The sequence below is a fragment of the Leuresthes tenuis genome, unplaced genomic scaffold (assembly GCF_036924035.1).
Source record: "Leuresthes tenuis unplaced genomic scaffold, fLeuTen1.0.hap1 SCAF_5, whole genome shotgun sequence".
NCBI lineage: Eukaryota > Metazoa > Chordata > Actinopteri > Atheriniformes > Atherinopsidae > Leuresthes > Leuresthes tenuis.
In genome coordinates, this window is record NW_027325359.1 from 20,540,239 (window position 1) to 20,564,328 (window position 24,090).

At 38.3% G+C, this 24,090-nt stretch overlaps 1 protein-coding gene across 1 annotated transcript in view; it reads right to left on the minus strand.

Moving 5' to 3' along the window:
- Positions 1-1,594: 1,594 nt before the first annotated feature.
- Positions 1,595-24,090, minus strand: part of asz1 (ankyrin repeat, SAM and basic leucine zipper domain containing 1) — a 33,046-nt gene continuing 10,550 nt past the window's right edge. Inside the window, exons 5-13 of the mRNA XM_072386451.1 lie at positions 17,856-17,967; positions 17,555-17,689; positions 17,233-17,351; positions 13,189-13,261; positions 12,641-12,697; positions 12,344-12,456; positions 9,724-9,829; positions 9,303-9,416; positions 1,595-2,004 (exon numbers count right to left, since the gene is read on the minus strand). Coding sequence (XP_072242552.1) covers positions 1,798-2,004; positions 9,303-9,416; positions 9,724-9,829; positions 12,344-12,456; positions 12,641-12,697; positions 13,189-13,261; positions 17,233-17,351; positions 17,555-17,689; positions 17,856-17,967 — 1,036 coding nt within the window. The 3' untranslated portion in view covers positions 1,595-1,797. The remainder of the gene's footprint in view (positions 2,005-9,302; positions 9,417-9,723; positions 9,830-12,343; positions 12,457-12,640; positions 12,698-13,188; positions 13,262-17,232; positions 17,352-17,554; positions 17,690-17,855; positions 17,968-24,090) is intronic.

The window sequence follows — 24,090 nt, forward strand, 5'->3', positions numbered from 1 at the left end:
AGGAATGATGGTTTGGAAAAACAAAACGCACAGGTTCTCCCAAAGCGGCACCTAAAGGTCACGTGTCCATTTCAATTGGCTTATCTATTGCTGTCTTTTTGAAGTCTCTTGGGGAAATCTGTGGCACTGTCACAAGGCATTTCCTCCATCTTTGATCTCGCTCATGTGTATCTGGAGGTCCGAAGACCCTGACCAGGCGAGATTAATGGGCAAATTGGATTTCTCCCATGATCCCCGTGGAAGAAAACCATAAAACAACTAAGGAGCTTTCTCTCAGCCTTTTTCATCCCATTGAACACGTTTTGTTTTTTTTTGCAGCAGTAGTGATGTGTCTTTAATGGAAATATGGCAACTTGTTCAAGATCAAGGTCATTTCTGGCAGCTTAATGTCAACAGTCTGAATTTAGATTATTTGCTGAGTTGACAGACATATACCTGTAATGACATTTGAGAAAGATGGGTGGTACAACAACAGCATGCTACTGTTTTTTTCACCAGCTTTAGCTGAATTTATGTTAGATACTGGCTAAAACATGGGAACTTAGAATTATGAGGTACTATTGAGATATCAAATCATACTAAAAAGTCATGCCAAATTAAAACTCAGAGACGCAAAGTCAAATTTGGGATATTAGGAAAATTGGTATTTTTCTAGTAATGATGGTCCCTCAAAGTGCTTTTACCCTATAGTCACAATCACATACATGTCACATGTAGTCCCCCACCCCAGTGATACATGGACACACATGAACACAAAGGCAAAGTGGGATTAAGGGACAGCGGGCTGAGGAAGCTCAGGATCAACCACCGGTCCTCTGATTGGCAGACGCGCACCTCCTAAGCTCAAAACTTTACATACCAAGTGAGGACCTAAGTCAGAATTCTGAGTTACAAAGTCAGTATTTTTTTTTTCGGATTTACAATTTTGACACCACATGGCTGCCCAAAAAAAGCCAACTTTTATTTCAGTATCAAATAGATATTGAGAACGGTGATGTGGTGGTTAGCACCGGCACCTCACAACGAGAGGGTTCCAGGTTCAACTCCTGGCTGGGGCCTTTCTATGTGGAGTTTGCATGTTCTCCCCGTGTGTGTGGGTTCTCTCCGGGTATTCCGGCTTCCTCCCACTGTCCAAAAACATGCATGTTAGGTTAATTGGCGTCTCTAAAATTGTCCTTAGGAGTGAGTGTGAGCCTGTGTGTGGTTGTTTAACTCTGTGATGGACTGGTGACCTGGCCAGGGTGTACCCCACCTCCCGCCCGATGACTGCTGGGATAGGCTCCAGCCCCCCCACGACTCGACCAACGGATTAAGCAGATATAGAAAAGATATTGAGATCAGTCATGTGTGTGGTGTTAAATTTACAGCTGAAGTCAAGAGAAGCAGCAATAGTCACATCGCTAAATGAACAGAGCGCTTTAATAAAAAAAAATGTTTTTGTTGCTAATGAAGAATCATTCCAACGGTATCCACCTGAAGTTAGTATTTCAACTAAGCTGGACTAATTGCCTCTCGGCTCCATCTCCACATTCAATGCACAGACATGAGGTTGAAACTGTATCTACGAAAAAAAAAAAAAGAAACAGGCACTCAAACATCCTGATTTCAATCTTATTTTGACAATGAAAAAACAATCCATAAAATAATACTTAATCATTTAAATCTGAAGTCTGAAGCAGGTCAGAGTAAATTGAGGAACACAATACAGCAAAACTAAAACCATCTTGTTAATCATTCCTAAAACACGTAAACTAACAATCCAACTTAGAAGCTACAGTCATTTAAGAAAGACTAGCATTAGCTTCTTTGCTGATGGACAAAACTGCAGCACGATGAGAGGATGTTCCCATACATCTGCAGGTAACCTTTGCCACTAGCAGATTTGCAGAGAAACAGAAAGAAAGTGACTCCGAGTGTGCTCAGAGCGACTCTGGTCAGGGACGTCCTCCAGCTCTTGTGGGAATCAGGTTGAGGAAGCTGACAGGAATCTCTGGTTTCATCCATCTGAGGGAAGACAACAAAGTAAGATTGATGCGAGAAACCCACACAAACCAACCAAATCTTGAGGAAGAGAGATTTTTTTTTTTTTTTTTTTACTTCATGCAGGCAGCAAAGTCATTTTTACTTGATCCACTCTGGATTGTGGCAGTTGTACTGACGGTTAGTTTCAGGCCAGTTAAACACTTAACTGGTTGAGAAATGACCACTCATTTACTGGTATCAAAATTATAATAGCTTATTTTCAGAGTGAGGGCATGTCTGGTCACTGAAACATGACTCACTAAGACTTCCTGTGCCAAAATCTTCATCACCCAAATGGAAAGTCATATTTTGGTCATAATCAAGTCATGGAGGAATGATGCGTTTCTTCAGCTCTCAGGTCAGAGACCGACAGTGTCAAACTGAATCCCTTTCATGTGAGAAAGTTGGAAAATGCAATGGGCTTAAACAGCTATGTCCGGAAAATATGACTTGGGAACCGGTGGTTTGGCAATGAATATAGATTTCTTACTAATTCCTGAATTCTGATCACCAAGAAGGAATTGCTTCTGTAATCAAACAAGATTATTTTTTAATTTGAATTCCTAAGGAAAAGAGTTCAAGTTGCTCATCGGGTAAGAAAGAAATTCAACAGTTATTAGATATGTTTAGTCAGAGTTACTGCTGTACAAGGGTTTTACACCACATAGTGGAACAGAATGTTTATGTACTTGTATGCATTAATTATGTAGTTTCAGTGCAATCTGTTGGTTTCCTTAGCTAGGATATTATTTCTTTTTTATTTATTTATTTTTTTTAATTGGCTCTATATGAATTAATTGGATTATGATTACAATGAATTGAATTCCAATTGGCTTGAATTGGACTATATTATTAAGTGCCTTGAGATGACAATTGTTGTAATCTGGCGCTATATAAATAAAATTGAATTGAATGTACTCCAACAGTCAGATATTTAACTCTTTTCAATAAATAACTTCCCAAGCATAAAATCTTTGTCCAACTTTATATTAGAGAGATAATTCTGAGATAATAAAAAAAAAAAGATTTAGTGCAAATCCCATTTCCAGAAAAGTTCCAGAAAATGACATTCCCAAAAACACAGCAATAAAGTATGCTACATGAGTCAGATATCAAACAAAGACAGCTGCAGTGAATCAGTCAATAACAAGTCAAAGTTTGTTTTTAATGGTGCATTTAAAACCAGCCACAGTGACCAGAGAGTTGCACAAGTGAAGTAATATATTGATAATATAAGCAGTTTCTAAGCCTGCAGATAAATATTAATTAAATCAAATAGAAAGGTTGTGCAAGTGTGTTCAACAGGTGCCAAACTGGATGGGTCAAATGCGGAGAGTAATTTTGTGTACTTGTAACACTTGTAACATGACAATAAAAAGTAATCTTAATGTGTTTGCACAGCAATGGAAAAACAGAAGGATGACAACATCACAGGTAAATCTTTAAACCATAAAGATTTGATTTTAGCATTATTAGATGCTATTTAACAGTTAGACAAAGTAGCAATTTGTAAATGTGCTGCACATTTTAAAAACACTGATCTTGTCGCAAAAGGTAATAGAAAAGCAGATTAAGGAAAAAAGCTCCTCAGTCAGAAAACCTCTCCAAAGAGGGAGCTCACACAGGAATAGACCAAGTGTTATGTGATATGCAAAAAGCAAACACACAGACAGAAAGATAGATGTGGCAGAATAAAGGTGCCATTTACTATGCAACCCAAAGAATTTTACCAAAGTATGCTGCAGCATTGAGCCATGGACCATGTCATGTCTCTACAGGAGGGATGGTAGCAATAATGAACAAGGTTTTTAAAGCGTATGGTTTTATTAATAATAAAGTGATAATGGGACACACTTTGTAAACAATGTTATCTTCCTGATGACAAATAACTTAAGAATAGACCTTAGAAACCACTGTGCATATCATCCACAATCAGCAGGTTTAGTGGAGAGACACAATGGAATAAGAATCAAGACTGAAGAAAATACAGAAGACTGGAAAAAATGTAGTTACTACTGTTTACCACTAGTAGTCCTAAAGACAGAAATATGCATAATACTCCAACTAGCACAGGATTAACTCCATTTTTACGACCACAGTTGGAACTATTCACCAGACATGATGAAGAAAGAGAAGAAACCTTAGCAGGATACTTGGTTAAAATGTTAAGTAGAGAGATCTCTTCTGTCTAGTCTGTTCTAAGTCTGTTCCAGGTGAACCTGTGGAGGAATCTCTAATACCCGGAGACTGGATCCTCATCAAAGTGATAAAGAAAGAGAACTGGTCCAGCCCCCAAAATATATCCTGGATTCACTTATCACACTGTAAACTAGTAAGGCCACGACTTGCAGAAGTAGGGAATGATTAATTACCCACCACCGTTCTCTGAAGCATAAGTCTGACAACAAAGAGGAATTCTCTCAACAGGAGGGGATTTGTCACAACCTCAGCGAAGAAAACAACGGCTAAAATGAGAACATAGGGTTAAAATAGGCTAAAATAAGACAGGAAAAATTGACAGACAGCAGCCGTGGCATCCATTTAAATTACCGGGATTTTGTAGGTTAAAAGGAACCAGCTGTGTATTGTTAGTCATTATTCTTATTATAGTATTCTTAATTCTATGGTGTTAAGCACAGATTAATAAAAAACTAAAAGATAATGCATTACAATGAATCACCCTCACACCCTTGACAGACTGACCACAGAGATCCAACAGACAACTTGTCAACCTATTTTTTGTCACAGGAATAGATGGGGTGGCTGAGATTGATTTATGCCCAGTTATTTTATGTAAAGACAACCAAAAAGCCCATGTGTATTCTGAAAAGTACATTTGTGAAACATATGTTAGTACAAGATTTCCGATGGATCGCCGGTGTATCGGTTGGAATTTTGTAGGAACGAATAGTAGTCCATAACAGGTTATAGTGATCGGAATAAATTATGTATACAGCATGACAAAATAATCAATCTAATTGTATTGAATGTGCTAAAGCCAGATCAAATTTAGAAATTAAGCAATCACTCTGACCCAACTGGTTTCAATGTGTTTCAATTACAATTGTATAATGAATCTTTTGTACCCAACATAAAGCAATGTAAAACTCTCCGTTGTTCCCAGCAGTTAAGAAAAGAGATGTACCGCCGTCAGCGTTGACTTATAAGGGTAATTATACAGGTTTCATCCACAGGGGTACGGGTGAGAAGGTGGGTACACTCATGTCAGATTATTGTCAAGAATCCATCAATGTCACTCAGGACGCAGGTAACTACTCAGCATCTTGGTTTCGGAACCAGACTTCCATGAGAGCAGATCTCTGGTGGCTGTGTGGGGATATGAAACTGAGGCCCGTCATTCCATCAAACTGGCAGAGCAGCAGCGCAATGGCCCAACTACTGATGCCTTTCCATCTGTTCCCTGTGGGGGACTTTAAGACCTTGGGTGAAAAGCTGCAGCGTCTCAAGCGTTCAACTGTGCCTGGAGATTCATTTGACTAGAAAGTGTACCTGGATAGCATTGGGGCTCTGAGGAGTCCCAGAATAATTTAAAGCTATAAATCAAGTAGCTTCAGACTTTGAATCTTTTCTTTTCTGGTGGGCAACAATAAATAAAAATGTTTATTGGATAAATTACATCTACAAGGTATTGCTGAACAATTAAAATAAAACTTTTTCCTGTTCCTTTATTCCTAACAATACTACCCCAGATGGCAGCATCACCAAGACGGACTCGCATCACTCTCTGCAGAGCTGATAGAAAACTCAGGGATTAACGACCCCTTCACTCAGTGGGTTTACATGAGATTAACTCGATTATAGCTATAGTTGGGTTATGCTCCTTATCTGAGCAAGGGTAATTATCCTTTGTTACATGGCGGTGAATGAATCGAATCACTGGCACAAAGCATGCAATACCACAGTAGATAAGTGGCGCTGTACCCATTTCAACTATCGCTAATAGAGCCACTTCCGGTTGACGTCTTCACCACCAACAACAACTAAACTAAGGCATTCGAGAAAGATGGCGAACGAAGAGCAAGATGAAGCTACGTCCCTCTACATTTGTGATGAGCATGGTTATGGCACAAACGCGATGTACAACGGCGCATTCTCCATCGCGTTTTGTTTCTTTCTGACAGCGGCAACAACAACAGTAATATCATTTCCCTCGACTTCCGGGTGACGATCGTGGGAAAAAATCTCGAGCATGCGCAGAACGCTCGATCCTATCCACTGTCGTCTCCAGGCACGTTAAGTGGGTAATCGAGTTATCCCAGGGTCTTAATTTGATCGCAAGTAACACGATCCGATTCAATTTCTTGTCAGATTAAGCTTGTTACATGAGCTGAATAACTCAGTCTTATTGTAATTTAGCCATTAATCTGATCCGATTGCCCGCATGTAACCGCACTGACTGACATTATGGAGAAGTGGTTTGGTCTCCGACTGTTATCACAGCCATAGTAGTCACCTGTGTTTGTTGTTGTATCACGTGCTTGAGAGGACTGTCCCAAAGACTGATTGAAACCATCCTTAACTGCATAATGTCTCAACAGGTAGAGGATGATGATGACAACAAACTACACGTGGATGATGGAGATGAGGATACAGATAACATTTAAAGTTCAGAGTACTTTGCTTGACCCCGAGTGAATTCTCAATAATTTGTTCATGAATATTTTTGGGTTCATATGAAAGACAAATGAACATGGGAACTGGACCTATTAAAAGGCAATTCCTGAATACTGAACATAAAGATGATATGTTGCTTTTTTTTTTTTTTGCTAACATTCATCCAAAGGTTAAATTAACTGCATCAGCAGCAGAACCACTACAGGACTCAAAGTCAGGTAACTGACCAGGTGTCTGGAATTCTGGAAGGGGGGCCCATCATGTCAAGATGATGGTGGAACAATCACAAATTTTATCCACATGTACAAAAGGGTGGACGGCAAAGCTAAGCACTCCACCCCAACTGAATGAAAAGCGGATTTGAAAAGTTCATTCCCCCAAATAACATTTAACAATCTACAGCCTCCAACCACTGTAAGACATATGTCTGAATTATATCCCGAAGTGTCCTAAAACAAGATTAATTAGGGAATAAGGGGTGTTAAAGGGCTCTTTCATGGAAGTGAAATGCTAGTAACCTCTCCTTCCACGATAAGCTTTGTAGTTCCAGACCCAGCTGGACTGGTGTTAAGCCAGAAGCAGATGATTGAAGTGTTGGTGATGGGACTGGACTGAATGAACTGCATTACATTATTATTATTGTTGTTTGACTATTCCTGATTTTCATTTATTCTCATCTTAATTTATTATTCATTTATTCTTATTTTCAGTGTATTGATGTCTTTCATTTCATATGTTTGCGTATTCATTTTGTGTTTATTGATCACATATGTCTATTGCCATTCATCTGAATTAACTGTTCGGAGCGTGACCTTTGATACTGAGTGAGTAAATTAAGCGGTCGGTCGCTAAGTGCGGAAGAGGCCATAGGAGAATTTTCACAAATAAAAACACGAGTACAGCATCTGGGTTTTTCGCTCCTATGCACTGCGAACAGTGGACGATTTTAATGTTAAAGATTTAAAATGATTCAATATTATTTGTACGAGATTATTAATTTTTACAGTGTTTGGTCCTTATTTTCTCATAGCATAAACAGGAGGGAAATGTTAGAAAAATGGAGTTATACTATGAGAAAAGCTGCAAGAATAAAAGTTTGTGATGGGGGAAGTTTCCTCCTGTCTTTTGGTTCTCATAACACTGTAGCAAGCAAAATAGTTTTTGACTGTCTGAACTCGTTTTCCCTTAACATTGAATGGCTAGCAATGTCCTTTCCCCATAACATTGTATGGCCAGCAAACAAATAATATAAATAGCAATAGTACCATTTTGTGAGTCAGACAACTCTGTTTGCCACAGTGAAAGATTGACAGAAATATAACTTTGTAAAAGAACATGGCTGCTTTCCCATTTTACTCCATCTTCTAACATAAGTGAACCATTGCTAATACTGTTCCCGTTTTTTCTTACTCTAAAGTTTTGCTTCAAGAAATAATGTGAGGGTTGTTATCAAAGTAGTACCAAAGTCCTGTGAAGTGTGTCCGACAGCTTGTCTCGTCAGAGGTCCTACTGATGAAGTGATAGTGTGCGTGCTTCAAGAAACTTACTCCATAAATAAAGTTAGATTTTGTGTGCATGTTTTTGAGTGCATGCGTGGAAACCCCAAATCCCTGGGCTCAGAGCCAGTGGGTCCACATGGGCTGTGTTGGTTGTCAGATTCCTATCTGACACAACTGAGGACCCCTCCACCACTGCTATCTACAACTATTTCCACCTCCTCTACTCACATCATACTGTACCCCCCACCTCTACCTGACAGCCCTTTCTCTCCTCTTAAACTCCTTCACCCCACCAACCAGTGTCCTCTCTAGTCTTCCCACTGCCCCCACCCTTACCTTCCCATCAGCTCCCTCATCCCTCCGCCTCAGCGTCTGTGTGCTGATAGGTCGATGTCACAGTGGTGCTGACTTATGGGCTGTGAGGATTCTGGCCTGTCAGTAACGACTCTCTCCTCTCAGAATACAAATGCAAATACACGTGCACAAAGAGTCAGGTGCACATGTGCAAGCACTCCAGCACATACCTGTTCGAGTTTGCCAAAATTCACATAATCCCACATCCAACACGCATAATACGTTTTGGTCACGTTTTGCTTTTAATTCTCACAAGAAAGGGGAAAACTCCCAGCAACTGCCAGCTGTGCATAAAAGGTATTTGAATTGACTTGTTACAAATATAAATGTTCTCAAGCCTGACAAATATCATCCCATAAGGAGCATTAATGTCAACACAGACAAATGCTAAATAAAATGCACCTTATTTTAGATACCAACTTTTGATTATTATACTTTTACAATTGAAATATGTTTTGACTATTCCTATATCATTACTGATATAATTTTTTAGTGTTAAAGTATCTCAAAGTGTCTTTGCCACATCTTTTTTTACCTCCAAACTAGGTCTTATCAATTAGGATCTTAATCATGAGTAATGCATTGTGTAGAAGCCTCCTGTTTAACCAGTCACAGATAGTAAAATGTATAACGTGACAACTTATATTTCATCATACTGAGTTTAACACCAACACAGTTTATGTGATTTGTGATATTCGATAAAGGAAGATAACAGGTATTAATTTTAAAATGAACATGACAGAAGCATGAGCTTCACAGTGCATGAGTGTATTCATGTGCGCACGTGTTGACCTGGCACAGCAGATTGTGGAGGCAGGTGACTTCCTTCTGCAGGTCTTTAGTCTGGATGACCAGCTGATTGCAGACTGTCTGGACATCTTTCTTTGGGTCCAGTGAGAAGACCAGCTACTTGAAGAACCACAAACAAATGAAATCTTATAGATTAAACAGGAGAGTTGGCGAGAACAATGAAGGAATAAATACTTGTTTGTATACTTATTCGTATAACAGAATCTTTTTATGCTGGCCGTAAAAAAAAAAAAAAAAAAAAAAAATCAAATAAAAAGACTTAACGAAAACTTTCAAATTGATTTGACCAAGTGCATCCTAAAAACTTCTGCTGAAATGTCAGCAAACTGGCATGAACTGAAATCCAATGTGTAAAATTGAGAAGCAACCCCTTAACAAGTAAAGCACTATAAATGACATGTACCTGAGAGGCTTGACGGGGAAAGCGACTGATGACATCCTGAATTGTTTCTGTCAGGTAGCAGCATTGCTGATTCACACTTATGAGAAAGTTTTGCAGATCCTCACTCCTGAAAAACACGAGCAATGTGAGGAAAATGCTAAATTAAAGAAATCAGATTTTTAAAGAAATTGATTCTATTTCTAAAGCTTTAATTTCATGTTGATGACTCTTTCTACATGCCTGTTTGCAGCCAGTAGCTGGTTTAGCTATATTCATTTTTTCTTATTTTAAGTTATATTCTAAATCTTTAGTTGCATACAATATTTCTGTGTTTATGATTTACCATTTGGATATGAATTCAAACATTCTGTTCCCTGTATGTAAAATTAATCACTGTTCTGACTATTTTCCTCATACTTTTTGTGGCATATGAATAATGTTCATATAATGTTTTAACACTCATGAGATTTACTTTCTTCAGAAGTTCACATATTACAGAAAAGACATGATCTGCTGAAGAAGCTCAGCAATGACAGCACAGACAGATTGATGGTTTGGACCAAACTTGGTGCTCACATTCTGTATGCATTTTCCTGGAGATCACCTCATCAAAATGAGCATGTGGTCAAGCCTTCTTCTCATACTAACCCATGCTGCCATCCCTCCCAGAAAACATCCACCTTAAATGATTAGTTATTTATATTATCTTCCCATCCCCTGAAACTGGGGCTTATTGATTGTTCTTATCTTAATGGTGCGTTCCCCTTGCTAAGGGCACAGAGCAGGCAGCCATCCTAGCCCTCCTAACACTCTGTCAGAGCGGAAAGTAAACAGTGTCAATGAGCCTCTGCTGCCCCCACACCTCCCTTTTTCCTGATGTTAGTTTATCTAGGAGCACAGAGTGATGATGGGCCTGGAAGGGAAGATTGTTAAAAGCACACTAGATATCATGTTTTAAATGCTGATAGAAGGTGCCTGTGTGTAGAACTGTATTCCATCTGCCATATAAAGACAACCCAGAGTTCTTAAGCTTGACCAACTTGTTAGAACTCTGCAATACTTCTCTTAGCCAAAAACCTAAAAGGGTTATAATAGGACAAGAATTAAATGGCACAAAAAAAACAAAAAAAAATGGCTGGTGAACAGCTTTCATTTACCAGTTCATTAATTTAGTCTTGCAGTAGCAGTAGGCCAAGTATGTAACAAGCCACCTTTTCCCTCTGACAGAGAAGGGTAGCCATAACATTAGCGGAGTTTACATCCAAATCTACAATACATTTTAACAGCATTTTCAGAAGAGCTGCTAAATAAAATGTCAATTTAAGCATTTCACTGTCCATTACTGTCAATTATCATGAAGGATTTTTCTTCAAGCTATGTGGTTGGTGGTGCCAACAAAGCATTGTCTGGAAAAATAGAAGCTCTGTTGTATACACACACACAAATGTTTTTTTTTTTGTTTGTTTTCAAAAAAAAAATCATTGATTACTTTTAATTCATCATTTAGTTTTATTTGGTACGCCTGTTAAGCTTGTCTGATACGCATTACATAGACATCTTTGGCAAAACCAAGTCATTGTTTCTTCAAATTCTGTTCATGATTTAAGTTCTTAAACGCACCTCTAAGGATTTAGTCTAAATTCAAATCTGTCAACCCTCCTCTGCTCTAGCAGGAGGCTGAGTGAAGCAATCAAGTCCCTTTAAGCAGAGGATTCAGGGAGTGTCTGGCCTTTGCTGCTGGCTCTTCTTTGCTCATTCCAACCACCCATCACCTCTCACCTTACAAATCATTAGAGCTCCACTTAAACCATTAGAGTCTGGCTCAAGGTTAGGCTAGGAAGATGGAGGAGGTAGATGCAGACAGGACAGTGAGATGCTTATAGGGTTGATGGATTACTTCTAGTGGAGGAGGACAGATGCTGCATTTTGAGGAGATGGAGGTAAACTGAATGTGGAGGGTTTAAGGTGTTTGGCTGACAAGTGGTTAAATTTTTTTTGCCACCAATGTCAAATTTGTTTTTTAATTTTGTGTCCACCGTTTATGGCATGTTTTTCTTTTTTGCAGCTGACTGCTTTTCAAAGAAAGCCAACAACAGATTTCCAATATATGGCTTTTCTAGAGGTTTTTTTGAAAGATAGCATTGCGTTGAAAATGTAAATGTAATTTGTAAATGTAATTTATTTATATAGCCCTTTACAAAAATCCATTTCGGTGTGCCAAAGTGCTTTACAGCAGATAAAAGAAAATAACAGTAAAAGCAATAAAATAAAGCAAAATTAAATAAGATAAGATAACCGTGTCACCATACTACTGGGTATTAAAAGACATCTGAAATAAGTAGGTTTTTAGCCTAGATTTAAAGAAGCCCAGGTCAGAAATAACACGCATCTCGGGGAGGAGCTTATTCCATAGCGTGGGGGGCAGCAACGGAAAAGGCTTGGTCACCCCAGTGCTTGCATTTGACCTGGGCAGCAAAAGTTGATTTGTTGACCTCAGAGCTCTACCGGGATTACGGACAGTTAAAAGCTCAGATAAATACGATGGGGCGAAGGCCGTTAAGAGCTTTAAAAACAAAGATTAAAAGTTTGTTTTTGTGTCGATTGCAATAGGCCTGCTGGGCATGAAGATATAATATCCTACCCACTGTAGGCAGATCCTAGTTGGCTGATTGTGTCTAGGTCTACTTTGTCCAGGTGCATCTGCTGCACAGCACTCAACACCTTCTGCTGGTCTACTGGGTCTGTGATACCAATCTGACAAATGAGGAGAAGAAAAATAAACAAAGAAAACAAAGTAGTTTAACAAAGTAGTTTAAAAGACTATGCTATTAGTTTGATCTAAATAGTGATGACAGCAGCTGCTGTCTTTTTCTGGGTCACCCTCAAGCCTGCCTGTAAGCTGCAGAGCTGACAGACAGATGTTACAGTCATCCTCTACCTTCTCAAAGTCCTCCTTCTCCATGGTCAACAGGTAGCTCCAGGTGATGTCATTTTCCTGCACTCATGTGTATAAAGTCAGAAATAAAATAGAATTTACCAAATCAAAACTTACAGATGTTCCTGTAACAGGGGTACAGAGCTTTTCTCCATACAGAAACAACAAGCTACCTGCACCCATCAAGCTCAGTCCTCATATTTGAGATAAGGCTGAAAACTTCAGCTGACCTTTAGTTTAATTCGGGCCATACCAAACCATTTGGAAACACCAAGTAAAATATGTAAACTACACACCTCAGGACACATTCCCAAACATGTCAAAGTCAATCTGTCAATGATGCAACTGCACTAAAGTAATTTTGGGATCACTGTATATCACCCATTGCTCGAATAAAACATACTATGTGTAATGGCATGCCGTCTCTGCTTACCATTTTGCCATCAGTAAGATAAACAAACAGAAACCTCCCTTTACCTAAAATATTTTATGCATTCAAAAACACCAAAGAGACATTGAAATCTTATCTTGGTGTGCAGGTAAGTACTTACAGTCATGATGTGTGTGAGGTAGCCCAGATCAAGGCCATGTAGGAGAAGTTCAAGATCATCAAGCTTGGTTGCACTGAGTAGGACAGAAAGGACTTTACAATTTAAAAAAATTATATTGACCAAAGTTTGGAAAACTTGGGACTATTGTTGCATTAAAGAAAAACAGTACTGCACCAAAATGTGCTAATTCAACTGAGAACTGAGTTAACTAACAATTAAAGGGGAGGCCTTCTGATCGATGGATGGATAGATTTATATAATTTATATATATATATATATATATATATACATAAAAAATAAAAAAAAGCAATCAATGATAAGATTAAAAGAAAAAAATAAGAATAAAAGTACATAAGAGAAAATACATAAGACTCCTAATCTTTTAGGAGGCAGTCATACCAATGTTTCCAAAATACAGATGTATATCTCACTGCACTATGTTTAATGTTTGTCAGCAGTAAGATAATTCTATTATTGGACTCATTTAGTCAGCAAATACATTTATACATAAGATTCCCTAAAAGAGCTGACATAAACAGACAAACAGTGAACTGAGCCACTGCACCATCTGGGCTTCTTTAACAAAAATCTTAGTGCATCATAAGCCACCTTCAATCTCTGGAGGCTTTTTAATAATTGCACCATAAGTGTGCTGTATACAGAGAAGCACAATATGACCTAAACAAGTTCAGTTTAACTTCATCAGAACAATATCCAAATTTCTGAGCTAGGACATTAGCTTGAGCATATAACATTAAGCTTAAAACTTTCCTTTTTGATAAAACTTATAGTTTGGAATGTTTGGGAGCCATCCCTTAGTTAAGCTGCTATGGGCTTAGACTGCTGGGGGACCTCATCTGTCACACCTTTCCTCACTTTGCTCTCTTTTTCACCCGTTTAAATTCTCAACTGATATTATGTACATGTGACATTATTGTCGTTATTAACTTTCTCTGTTCCAACAGGTATCCTTTGAATGGTGTTATGGTGTTTTCCCCCCCTCTTTTCTGTCTTCTCAAACCCCAGCTGGTCGAGGCAGATGACCAGCCTTCCTGAGTCTGGTTCTGCCAGAGGTTTCTTCCTGTTAAAAAGGAGTCGTTCCTTTCCACAGTCGCCACAGGCACGCTCAGGACGGGAGATTGGACTGAAGACATGTTTCGGTGCTATCTGTTGGTTTCCTTAGCTAGGATATTGTTTTGTAATTGGCTCTATATGAATGAATTGGATTATTTTTAAATTGATAAATAATGTTCAAGCCAATTGGAATTCAATTTATTGTAATCATAATGCAATGAAATCCAATTTAAGTGCTTTGAGATGACATTTGTTGTAATTTGGCACGATATAAATAAAACTGAATTGAACATTCAAACCTGACGGTAAATGTCCTCATCTGATAGACTGTCTGTCAGCACATGACCAAGATATTTTACTTCATTTGAGACGTTCAGTAAGATCCCAGACAGCTTAAAATGAAGGAAAGCCCTATATTTGTCTTCTTTAGTGCGATAGAATTACACTTTATGATAGATTGAATTTAACGTCATGTAGTTCACCATATACTGAACACACATAAAGCAGCTTCTGAAGACCAGCTGAACTTGGACCAACCACTAAAAACCACTAAGTCGTCAGCATACATAAAGTGATTTACAACTGTGTCTCCAACCATACAGCCAGTTCTACACAGATTAAACTGCTTAGAAAGGTCACTCATAAAAATTGAACAATGCAGGGGATAAAATGCTTCCTTGTCTGACACCATTACTGACCCGGAAGGGTGCAGACATACAGGTGTCCCACTTAACCTGCATGGTTTGATTAGCATACCAATATGACAGACATTTTACTATGTATTTAGGCACACCAGCTTGACTCAATTTTAGAAATAGATTGCTGTAGTTTACATGGTCAAAGAGCTTTGTGGCATCTAAGAAACACAGAAAAATTTTGAGTTCTTACTATTGTAATTACTTAATACTTCCTTTAGACTATATAGGCACAGATCAGTGCCATGTTTAGACTTAAACCCAAATTGATTATCTGTAGACATAGTTTTTTCAAATCTAAATAAGAGAATTAGTTCAAAGATTTTAGACAGTGTACTTGCAAGGGCAATGAGTTTATAATTAGAGCTGCCAACTTTTCCTGCTTTGTCTTTAATCACAGGAGATAGAAGCACCTTCACCAAGGAATCAGGAATAAAGCCATGCACAATAAAACCAGTGAAGCACAAGGCAAGAAGAGGAACTAACCTCGAACTTGCAAATTTGAGATGTTCAGCAGAAATATGATTCATTCCTGTAGATTTATTTGCAGACAGTCTTTTGATTGCTTGATAAACCTCATGTGTTCTGATTGTTTCTACAAAAACATTGTCAACCTGGTAGGGTTCACTCTGAACACAGGTAAATAGCTTGCTATAGTGCTGTTGCCAATGATCTACAATCAGATTTGCCCCAGAGATGCCATCTACTGTGCAAGGGGGAGAAGGTTTACTATTATTAATATTTTTGACCTCTTTCCAAAAAGCTTTTGTGTACTTACCTACCAGCTTTTTAGCCAATGAATCAGCCCTCATGGTTTGCTCGTTCCTTCTAATGAATTGTATAGCATATTTATATTTTGCATTTGTCACCTTTTTATGTTCAATAAATAGGACCCTGTCTAGGTTTACCTGCAAGAGCCCAAGAAGTAGTAGCTTTGCAGGGTTCAGCATGATCTGATTGTGTGTGTCCGATTATGGTTACTTGTCACATTTACAGTTGCAGGTATATGATCAAATCTAACTGACACCTCAAAAGGAACGTGGTCAACAACGGACACATTATACAAGATATCAATGTGTACCCAAGCAGCATGAGGCGCATCTGCTGTAGAAATACATTGGTCCAACCAGGACGTAGTATGCCAAGCTTCACTTGTATAAGTGTAACTTGCTGTTGGCAAAAGTTCTCTACTTGATAATATTAAATTAGAATCTGTGATTCATATGTTTTGCAAACACTTAGTTATTATCTGAGATGTCTGCATTCATGTCACCCATTAGATAGACACTATTCAATTTCTCAGTTTGCATAAAGGAACTGATAAAAGCAAGCTTACTAAGATATTCTTCTTCATTATGACGACATTTAAAAGGGAGCGTACACATTTAAAATAATGAATTCTTTGTCATTCTGTGTTACATGTATTGCAATACACTAGTCCACACCAAGTCTGATGACATTTATCACTAAGTCCAAGCTTCCCCCCCCCCCCCCCCCACAGTATAGCCACTCCTCCTGGTATCCTTCCTCTTCTAATTCCCAAACTGAGGTCAATAGAAGACACTCCAGCACCGAGGAAACTATCATTAATGGATAGTTTGGATCATTAATGAATCCTTTAAGTCTTGCTTGGCTAAAAAAGTTTTGTGTAAGCACAAGATGTCGCAGTGCTGCAACACCTTATCAACAACCAAACGGCGAGCTTTGATATCTTCCGAAGGACGCCGATTTTCACCAAACTGCTCTCGTGAGTAGGTGAACATATTTCATGAAAGTAATAAGGTCTAGGTTTAAAAATACCGGAGATACCCTTTAAGCTAAAATGGTCACAGGCACTGATTCCTGGTGCCACATATAGTTGAATACAATTTTTCTGGCTCATGTTAATCGCCCAGTGGTGTCTGAATGGACTAAACATTCACCCGAAAGTTTTATTATCGTTTCTGTCTGGTTGGACAATGGATACACAACACCGGCCCCACATGGGCATCAGCACACTGAAAATTCAACAGGGGGTGAAAGGTAAACAGGCTGCAGTGAGTATTGAAATATTAAACTGACAACAGAGAAAATTTGTGGAAAGTGACATTCTATGCATACAAAGACAAACGCATAGATCATACTTTATTATGAACTGCTGATCATCAGTATGATCTTCATGTAGATGTAGATTAGATCACAGTAAATATCTGGCTGACCTGCTGTGATTTAAATTTCACTTTAGATTAATTTACACTTAGAGAAAGCATTAGAAACATGTCTTTGCTCCTCTTACCTTTCCTTGGAGAATGCAGATTCGGAATTAGTCTTAAAGAACTTCGAGAGGGTGTCCTCCAAGGAACCGATGGCCTGAACAGCAGAAATGTTGGATGAAGAGGACAAGATCCTGGTGATCTGTGGACAGAGATATACATTAAAACATAATTTGCTGTAATAGTTGTTTAAAGATGGAAGTGATTTCTCCAGAGCATTTAAGCAAAAAGCATATGTCAAGTAAAAGAAGTATAAAAAGTCAAATAAATAAACAAAAACAAGTAAATACATTTTGGAAACTTTAATGATGGTATCTAAATGCTTTAAAGAAAAACTCGAGATACCTGTGTGTGGCTGAAGATCTCAGACAGATCAGTAGGGCTCTTGCCAGTCTTTGTCCTTACATTTTTGTCTGCTCCCAGTTGGAGGAGCTTCAACACAGCTTCCTGTCTACCATACTGGGCTGCTATAGACAAAGCCTGGCAGAATAGATCAGCATCGGTTATATAGATAAGAGTATAATTCTCATCATGAGACAATTTTGTCTGTATGGTGCCCTGTGAGGTACAGCGCAAGGTGCACATCACCACAGAGAGAATTCACTAGAATTAAAAATAAAAAGGAAAAAAAACAAAAGTGACATACAGTGTGTCCATTGCCATCCTGGAAGTTGATTTCTGCACCGTGGGACACAAGCAGGTTGATTATCTTACTGTGGCCCTCCCTGGCTGCCAACATCAAGCACGTCATTTGAGACCTGAGAACAGCCGATAAGAGAGAAAAGAGATTACAAGAGGAGGAAAACTGTAAGAAAATAGGTTTGAGGACAGACAAGGCAAAGGTAATGAGAAAACCTGATTTGAGCAGTTGAGGAGAATGAGAAGTGAGGGGACGAGACAGAGTCCCAAGGGGGAAAAAAAAAAAAGATTTAAAAAAAAAAAAAGAAAATGTTGAAACCCGGAGATGAATGATCAATTAAAATTTTCATTGAGGGAAGTGATAACATAAGAGAGCAGAGACACCAGAGGGCAGCAGACACCGCATTATAGGTTAGAATTAGTTTTAGGCTCCACATACAAACAAACATGCATTTCTTGCTTTCATTGCATAAGAAAAAAAAGCAAATAACAGAATAGGGAAGAAGATATGTTTGTATTTGTAAGTAGTTTAATAGAAAAATTTAAATGAAAGCTAGTGATCAAAAAGCTATGTGGAGGGTTATTATTCAAAATTCAAGTTGATTTCACAAAACAATATGTACAATATTTACAAAAAAACCTGTTCTTGAAATTAGATGTCCAAGTGTAGTGTTCCGTAGCGCCCATCACTATAGGCATGATAAGGTACAGTCAACGGAAGTCCAGATAGATTTTTTTTGTTAGACAGACTAGATTTGTTTTAAAAACAAAACCTTTATTAACACAAAACTGTGGAGCAAAATTATGTAGTCCCTCAAAACACGTCTCAATCTTATACAATGGGCCACGGTTTTGATACAGTTTCGGTACGTGTTTGTGCGTAAAGAGAACAATTTTTTTTCTCCCAAAATTCTCTTTATTTTGCCTGTCAGCAAAAACTAAACATACCAGTATCACTGGTGAACTGAATAATGTAACACTTTTCTTTCAAGTTAGCAGTAACTAAACAACTTTCAAATGGTACAATTAAAATTCTGACTCTGGGCTCAGAAATTCCAACGTTCGTGTACAACTTGAACGCACCATTAGTCATAGCACACAAACTATGCCCTCTCAATGCACGCTGCAATGCAAATTAGTCTAACTAACGGAACATTACTCCGCTGACTCTGTTAGTCCAGCCGTCCAGACCAGAGATCAGCCCTCAACTCGATGGCCCACCGACCATCAGCAATCACTTAGCGGGTCAGTTCGGCGGCCAGGCCACTGGGAAATGTACTGGTGCTCCCGATGGCTTGTCCACCACTGCTCTCAACTCCTCCGTTAGTGCTAGCCATGCCTCTTTGTTTTCTTTTTTCCCCACTTCCGTGTGCAAGTTGCACTTTGAACCCGCCTCCAGTTACAACAGTGACTGAAAAAGGGTGCGTGGGTGGAGACAACAGTGATTGGACATTAACGTGTCTTGCGGGGAGGGCTTTTCCCCTGCCTGGACAGGCACACACAGTGGTCTGTAAAGCATCAGCGCAAAATGAATTGCAAAACCCAAAACCCGCGGTCCATAAGGGTGTATTTTCCTGTGCATAGCGGAGTAGAAGGAGCATGTGCTGTCCAACTGTTTGGTTAATGCTGATGATGGCAAGGCCAGTCAGACGTTCTTGTGACATGGTAGACCTAAGGGTGAACTTTCAGAATACACAACACAATAGTTAACACCCAATTACCTAAGCATAACACACTCCAAATTATTCAAAAAGCTATATCACAAAGTATAGCTTACAAAATGTTAGACAGGGGCACTCTTTATTATCTATAATTAAAATTTCTATAGTTTTTAAATTTTAATGTGAACAGCTAGCTCATAGAGGAACTAATGGAGTACACACTGCCTTTATCAGGGCTTAACAATGAAATCAATGTATACAAATAGTAGCATAACAAAGCTAATGTTGCTACTTCTAGCCATTACAAGAAAGAGGCTGATAAACGCACTAAATCACATTAGGCTATTGCTATCCGTTTCATTGCATGAATACTATGCATATGACACTATGCTGTCATATGCACTATGCTGATATAACAGCATAGTGCATACCTTTATCTTTTGTCCATTTCTTTTCTTCTTTCCTTCTTTTCCTAAACTGGGCATTTGACAGCTTTTTTGACATTTTATTTTCCATCTTTCATTGAGCACACACTTGACTTGACCCTCTGATCCGCATTGGTCTTCTGTTTCTGCATGACGCACCGTACGGTTTTAGCTAGCTACACATTGTTAGAACTAGAAAAACCCAAACAGTTCATCTATAAAAATAGATTTTTATTTTTAATTTTTCTTCCCCTAGTGCACGGTGCGCCCTTTCACAGATTGCGCCCTGGGTGATTGCCCACTTTGCCCATAGCAGTGTGAGCACTGCAATATAGACTCCTTAAGTAATTTCCCAATCCATACATTCTTTATTCCTCTCCTCATGTCACAGTCCTCTCCACTTGCAAAGTAAACTGAGGAAACAAAAGGCTTAAGAATAGACAACTTTGAAGTAAAACAATGGAATTGTCATTTCAAACCAACATCAACCAAATATGACATGTAGTACAGCTGCATCATCATGTCTCTTAATATGCCAAAACATTGTGCTTCATTCTATCATTTTTTTTTGAAGATGAGCATATATATATATATATATATATATATATATATATACACATATACACACACACACACACACACACACACACACGTATACGTACATACACACACGTAGATGTATATACGTACATGTACATATATACACATACATGCATGTACACACATATACGTATATATAAAAACAATCCCTTTTACACATTGTGATTAAAGTGTCTCCTCTGTCTTCAACATGACTTATTAGTTAAGACTAGGGCTGCATTATAAATCAAAAGGATATCATCATTGTGATATAAACATGTGCAATATGAATTCTGTAAAAGATTGCTTGGTGTGCAATAAACGATAAGCGACAGACCTTTTGACGACAAGGATGGAGGAGATGAGGAGGCACAAATTAAAGAAAGAAATAAACCTGTCGTGATGTGTTCAAACCACCGTCTCCTCTGCTCTCAGCCTGAGCGAGGCACACATCCAGGCTCACTAAAGAACTCAGACGTTCAAATAAAAATTTGACAATTATCAAATAAAAAACTGCACCTTCACACGGGGTTGTGTGAACATATAAATCAGATTATATCTCATCTTATTTTGTTGGACTGAACAACAATGCTGCTCTAATCCATGTTCAGTGAGTGGGATAAGAAAAGGTGAAGTCTAAAGTTTGCAAATAGTCACCGAAATACTGCAGCTTAGTCTGTCTTAAGAGCAAAATATCTTTTGGTGCTTTGTTATTCTTCATGAAATATTTTATAACTAGTGGCCAAAGATAAGCAGCATAAGCCCTTGTGGAATTTTAATCTATAAAAGAAAAAAATGTTTGTGGTCAGTATGGTGGGAACACAAAGGGACTCCAGAGTCACAAATACCAGGCTTGTCAAAAATCAATATTCAGTATCGATAATAACATGAAGTCTCAAAATTTAAGTTAATTTCCAATCACATCAACAGCAGCTTCTAAATCTTTGCTGTCTACACTGACAGACTTCTACAGAACCTGCAAATGGACAAAGTCCTCCTCTGACAGGCAGCTGAACAGAGAAACAGCACAGAGCTGCTGCTGTCACCAGCTTTAAACTATCCAAACTGTTTTCATTCTTCAGGACTTTAATTTATTTATTAAATCATAGTCAAAGTTATGAAGCACCCAGATTAAGTGAGAATCTGTGTGTGTCTCGTGTGAGTGAGAGACCAGAGCATTATCGTTAAAACTGCAAGAGTCCTCATCTACCCGTGTCTGTCCGATAAGTGACTTGTAGTCCTCTTACCCTGCTCCTAACTAACAAGCCATCAGAGCCTCCTGTGACAGTCCACGTTACTAATGTCGATAAGCTGTGGAAACAGTAGGCAGGGATCTTTTTCCAACATGAAACTCTTGTAGTTTGTAAGGTTAAGAAATTAATGAAGGAGCACTCTGTTTCATGTACTGCCGTTTCTATGGGGATAACTAGTTTGGTGACAAAACCACAAACTGTCAACATGATAAACAAGTGAGGGCAACAGCAGCATGATGCATAAACTACACTGTTGACATGCAGCGGGTCTGCCAGCAGCATGTTGAAAGGCAGTTATCAACTTATCGGTCTGCAGGAGAAACTGCAAAAATGACACAGAAGTGACTAATGTGTCAAGCAAAAATAACTTCAGTCAACATGCAGTTCTACAGATTAATATTAATTTAATCTTAACATCATTACTGATAAATGTTTTGGCAATGAACAGAACTTTTAGCATGCAGTAACATTACATAGCTCTTTATTTTTATTTCAAAGGGTGGGATTAGTATTGAGAGATTTTTTTGGGGGCTTCTGTGTTTAAAAAAAACAAACAAAAAAAAAAAAAAAAACTGTTCAAACTGCATTTTTCCACCTTTGTTATTTTTCCTTGAAAATTAAGTTGAACGTTAGGCATTTCTGGAATTTGTTTTAAGGAAATCATCTTTTTAACCTTAATGCTGCTCCTACTTTCAGGTGGGAGGATCAGTGGAGCGAGTGGGGACAACATTTTTTTTTATCTTAAGTCGTTTATCAAAAACAATTTATGCCTCTTAATTTGTTGGTTTTCCCTCAGTTGTATCAAATATTTTCCTTGGTATCTGTATTAAGTTTGAAATTTCAGACTACACATCAAATGTAAATAAACAACTCAATCTTGAATCTACAAAGAAAAAATCAGAATGCTAAATATATACCAAAGTATTCAAAGTTTGTGCTGCACATTAACTAAATTAAATCTGATTCTATTTACTTTGATCTTTTCTGGCATTTAGTCACTCCTCTATTGCCTATTATTTGCACATGGACAAGATAAGTATAACAAATAACTGGTGACAATTTGTCTGTTTCTTATCACATGTGAACCAACACAGTGGGTGAGAAAAATACATTGATCCAAAAAGGTGGGAAAGTTTGAGGGCAATTCATCACTTCACTTCATGCTTTTACAGAGAACAGGGTGTGTGTGTGCAAGAGAGGAAACTGGAAAGAGGATTAGAGGAAACATTTATGAGGGCAATTCAAACGTACACCAACAGTGCACACATAGGTCTAATTCTTCGACAAACACTACATGACACTTTGTTATGATTTAGACCTATTCTTTTCTAATATCACTGAATTAGTTAGTATTATGGGGGAAAAAAACTGCAAAAAAAACTGCCTTACACTGCAAAAACCAGATAGATATGATTCAAGGCCAATTCCAATTTCTCCCTGTGACTAAAACTTGGCTTTAATCCTTTGCATTGCAGGGGTAAGGTAAAGGGCTCCCTTTCTTTAATCATTAATAGTGGATTTGGATGGTGACATTACCCCTAGTCCTTAATCCCGAAAATAAATTGGGCACTTTACCTTACCACTTTATAATGGAGGAGTAGGGGCAAGGGGAGGAATTGGAGGTTGTGCCTTAAATACAGAGGCTCACAAAAATGTTCACCCTCCTTGGTACTTTAACTATTTTACAATATTTCAACAGCCTTGAAGATGCAAAATATTTGTTATTGTGAAGCAAATTATTGCCCAGTCTTCAAAGCAAAACTACTTCAAAAACCTCATGTTGGAGGGGTTCCAGTTGACATAAAGTTGAAAAATTTTTAGGTCATGCCACAAGTTCTAAACTGAATTAAAGTCAGTGTTTTTAATAGGCCACTCCAACATGTTTAAAAGGTCTACTCTTAAACTACTCAAGTGCTGGATGGTGACCCACCAGGACAGTTCAAATCTCTCAAAGACTAGAGGTTCTCGAGGTCATCCTCAAGAATTTCCCTTCATCGAGCACTGTCCACCATTCCTTCAACTCTAGTAGTTTCTCAGTCCCTGTGCATGAAAAATATTCCCACAGCATGATGGTGTTGTCAGGGTGAATAGAGGTGTTGGGTTTGCACCAGACCATGTGTTAGGTTGTGATAAAATACAAGTTCAAGTTTCATCTGACCAGAGGACCTTCTGTCATATGTTTGGGAAGTTTTGGTGAAAGTGCCATCTTTTTTGGGTGAGGAATTAAATTTTTTTCAGGCCACTCTTCTGGAAAGACCTCTGTACTTGCCATTTTCGGATAATGGATTAAAAAAATAATTAAAAAAACGTGGTAAATACTTTAG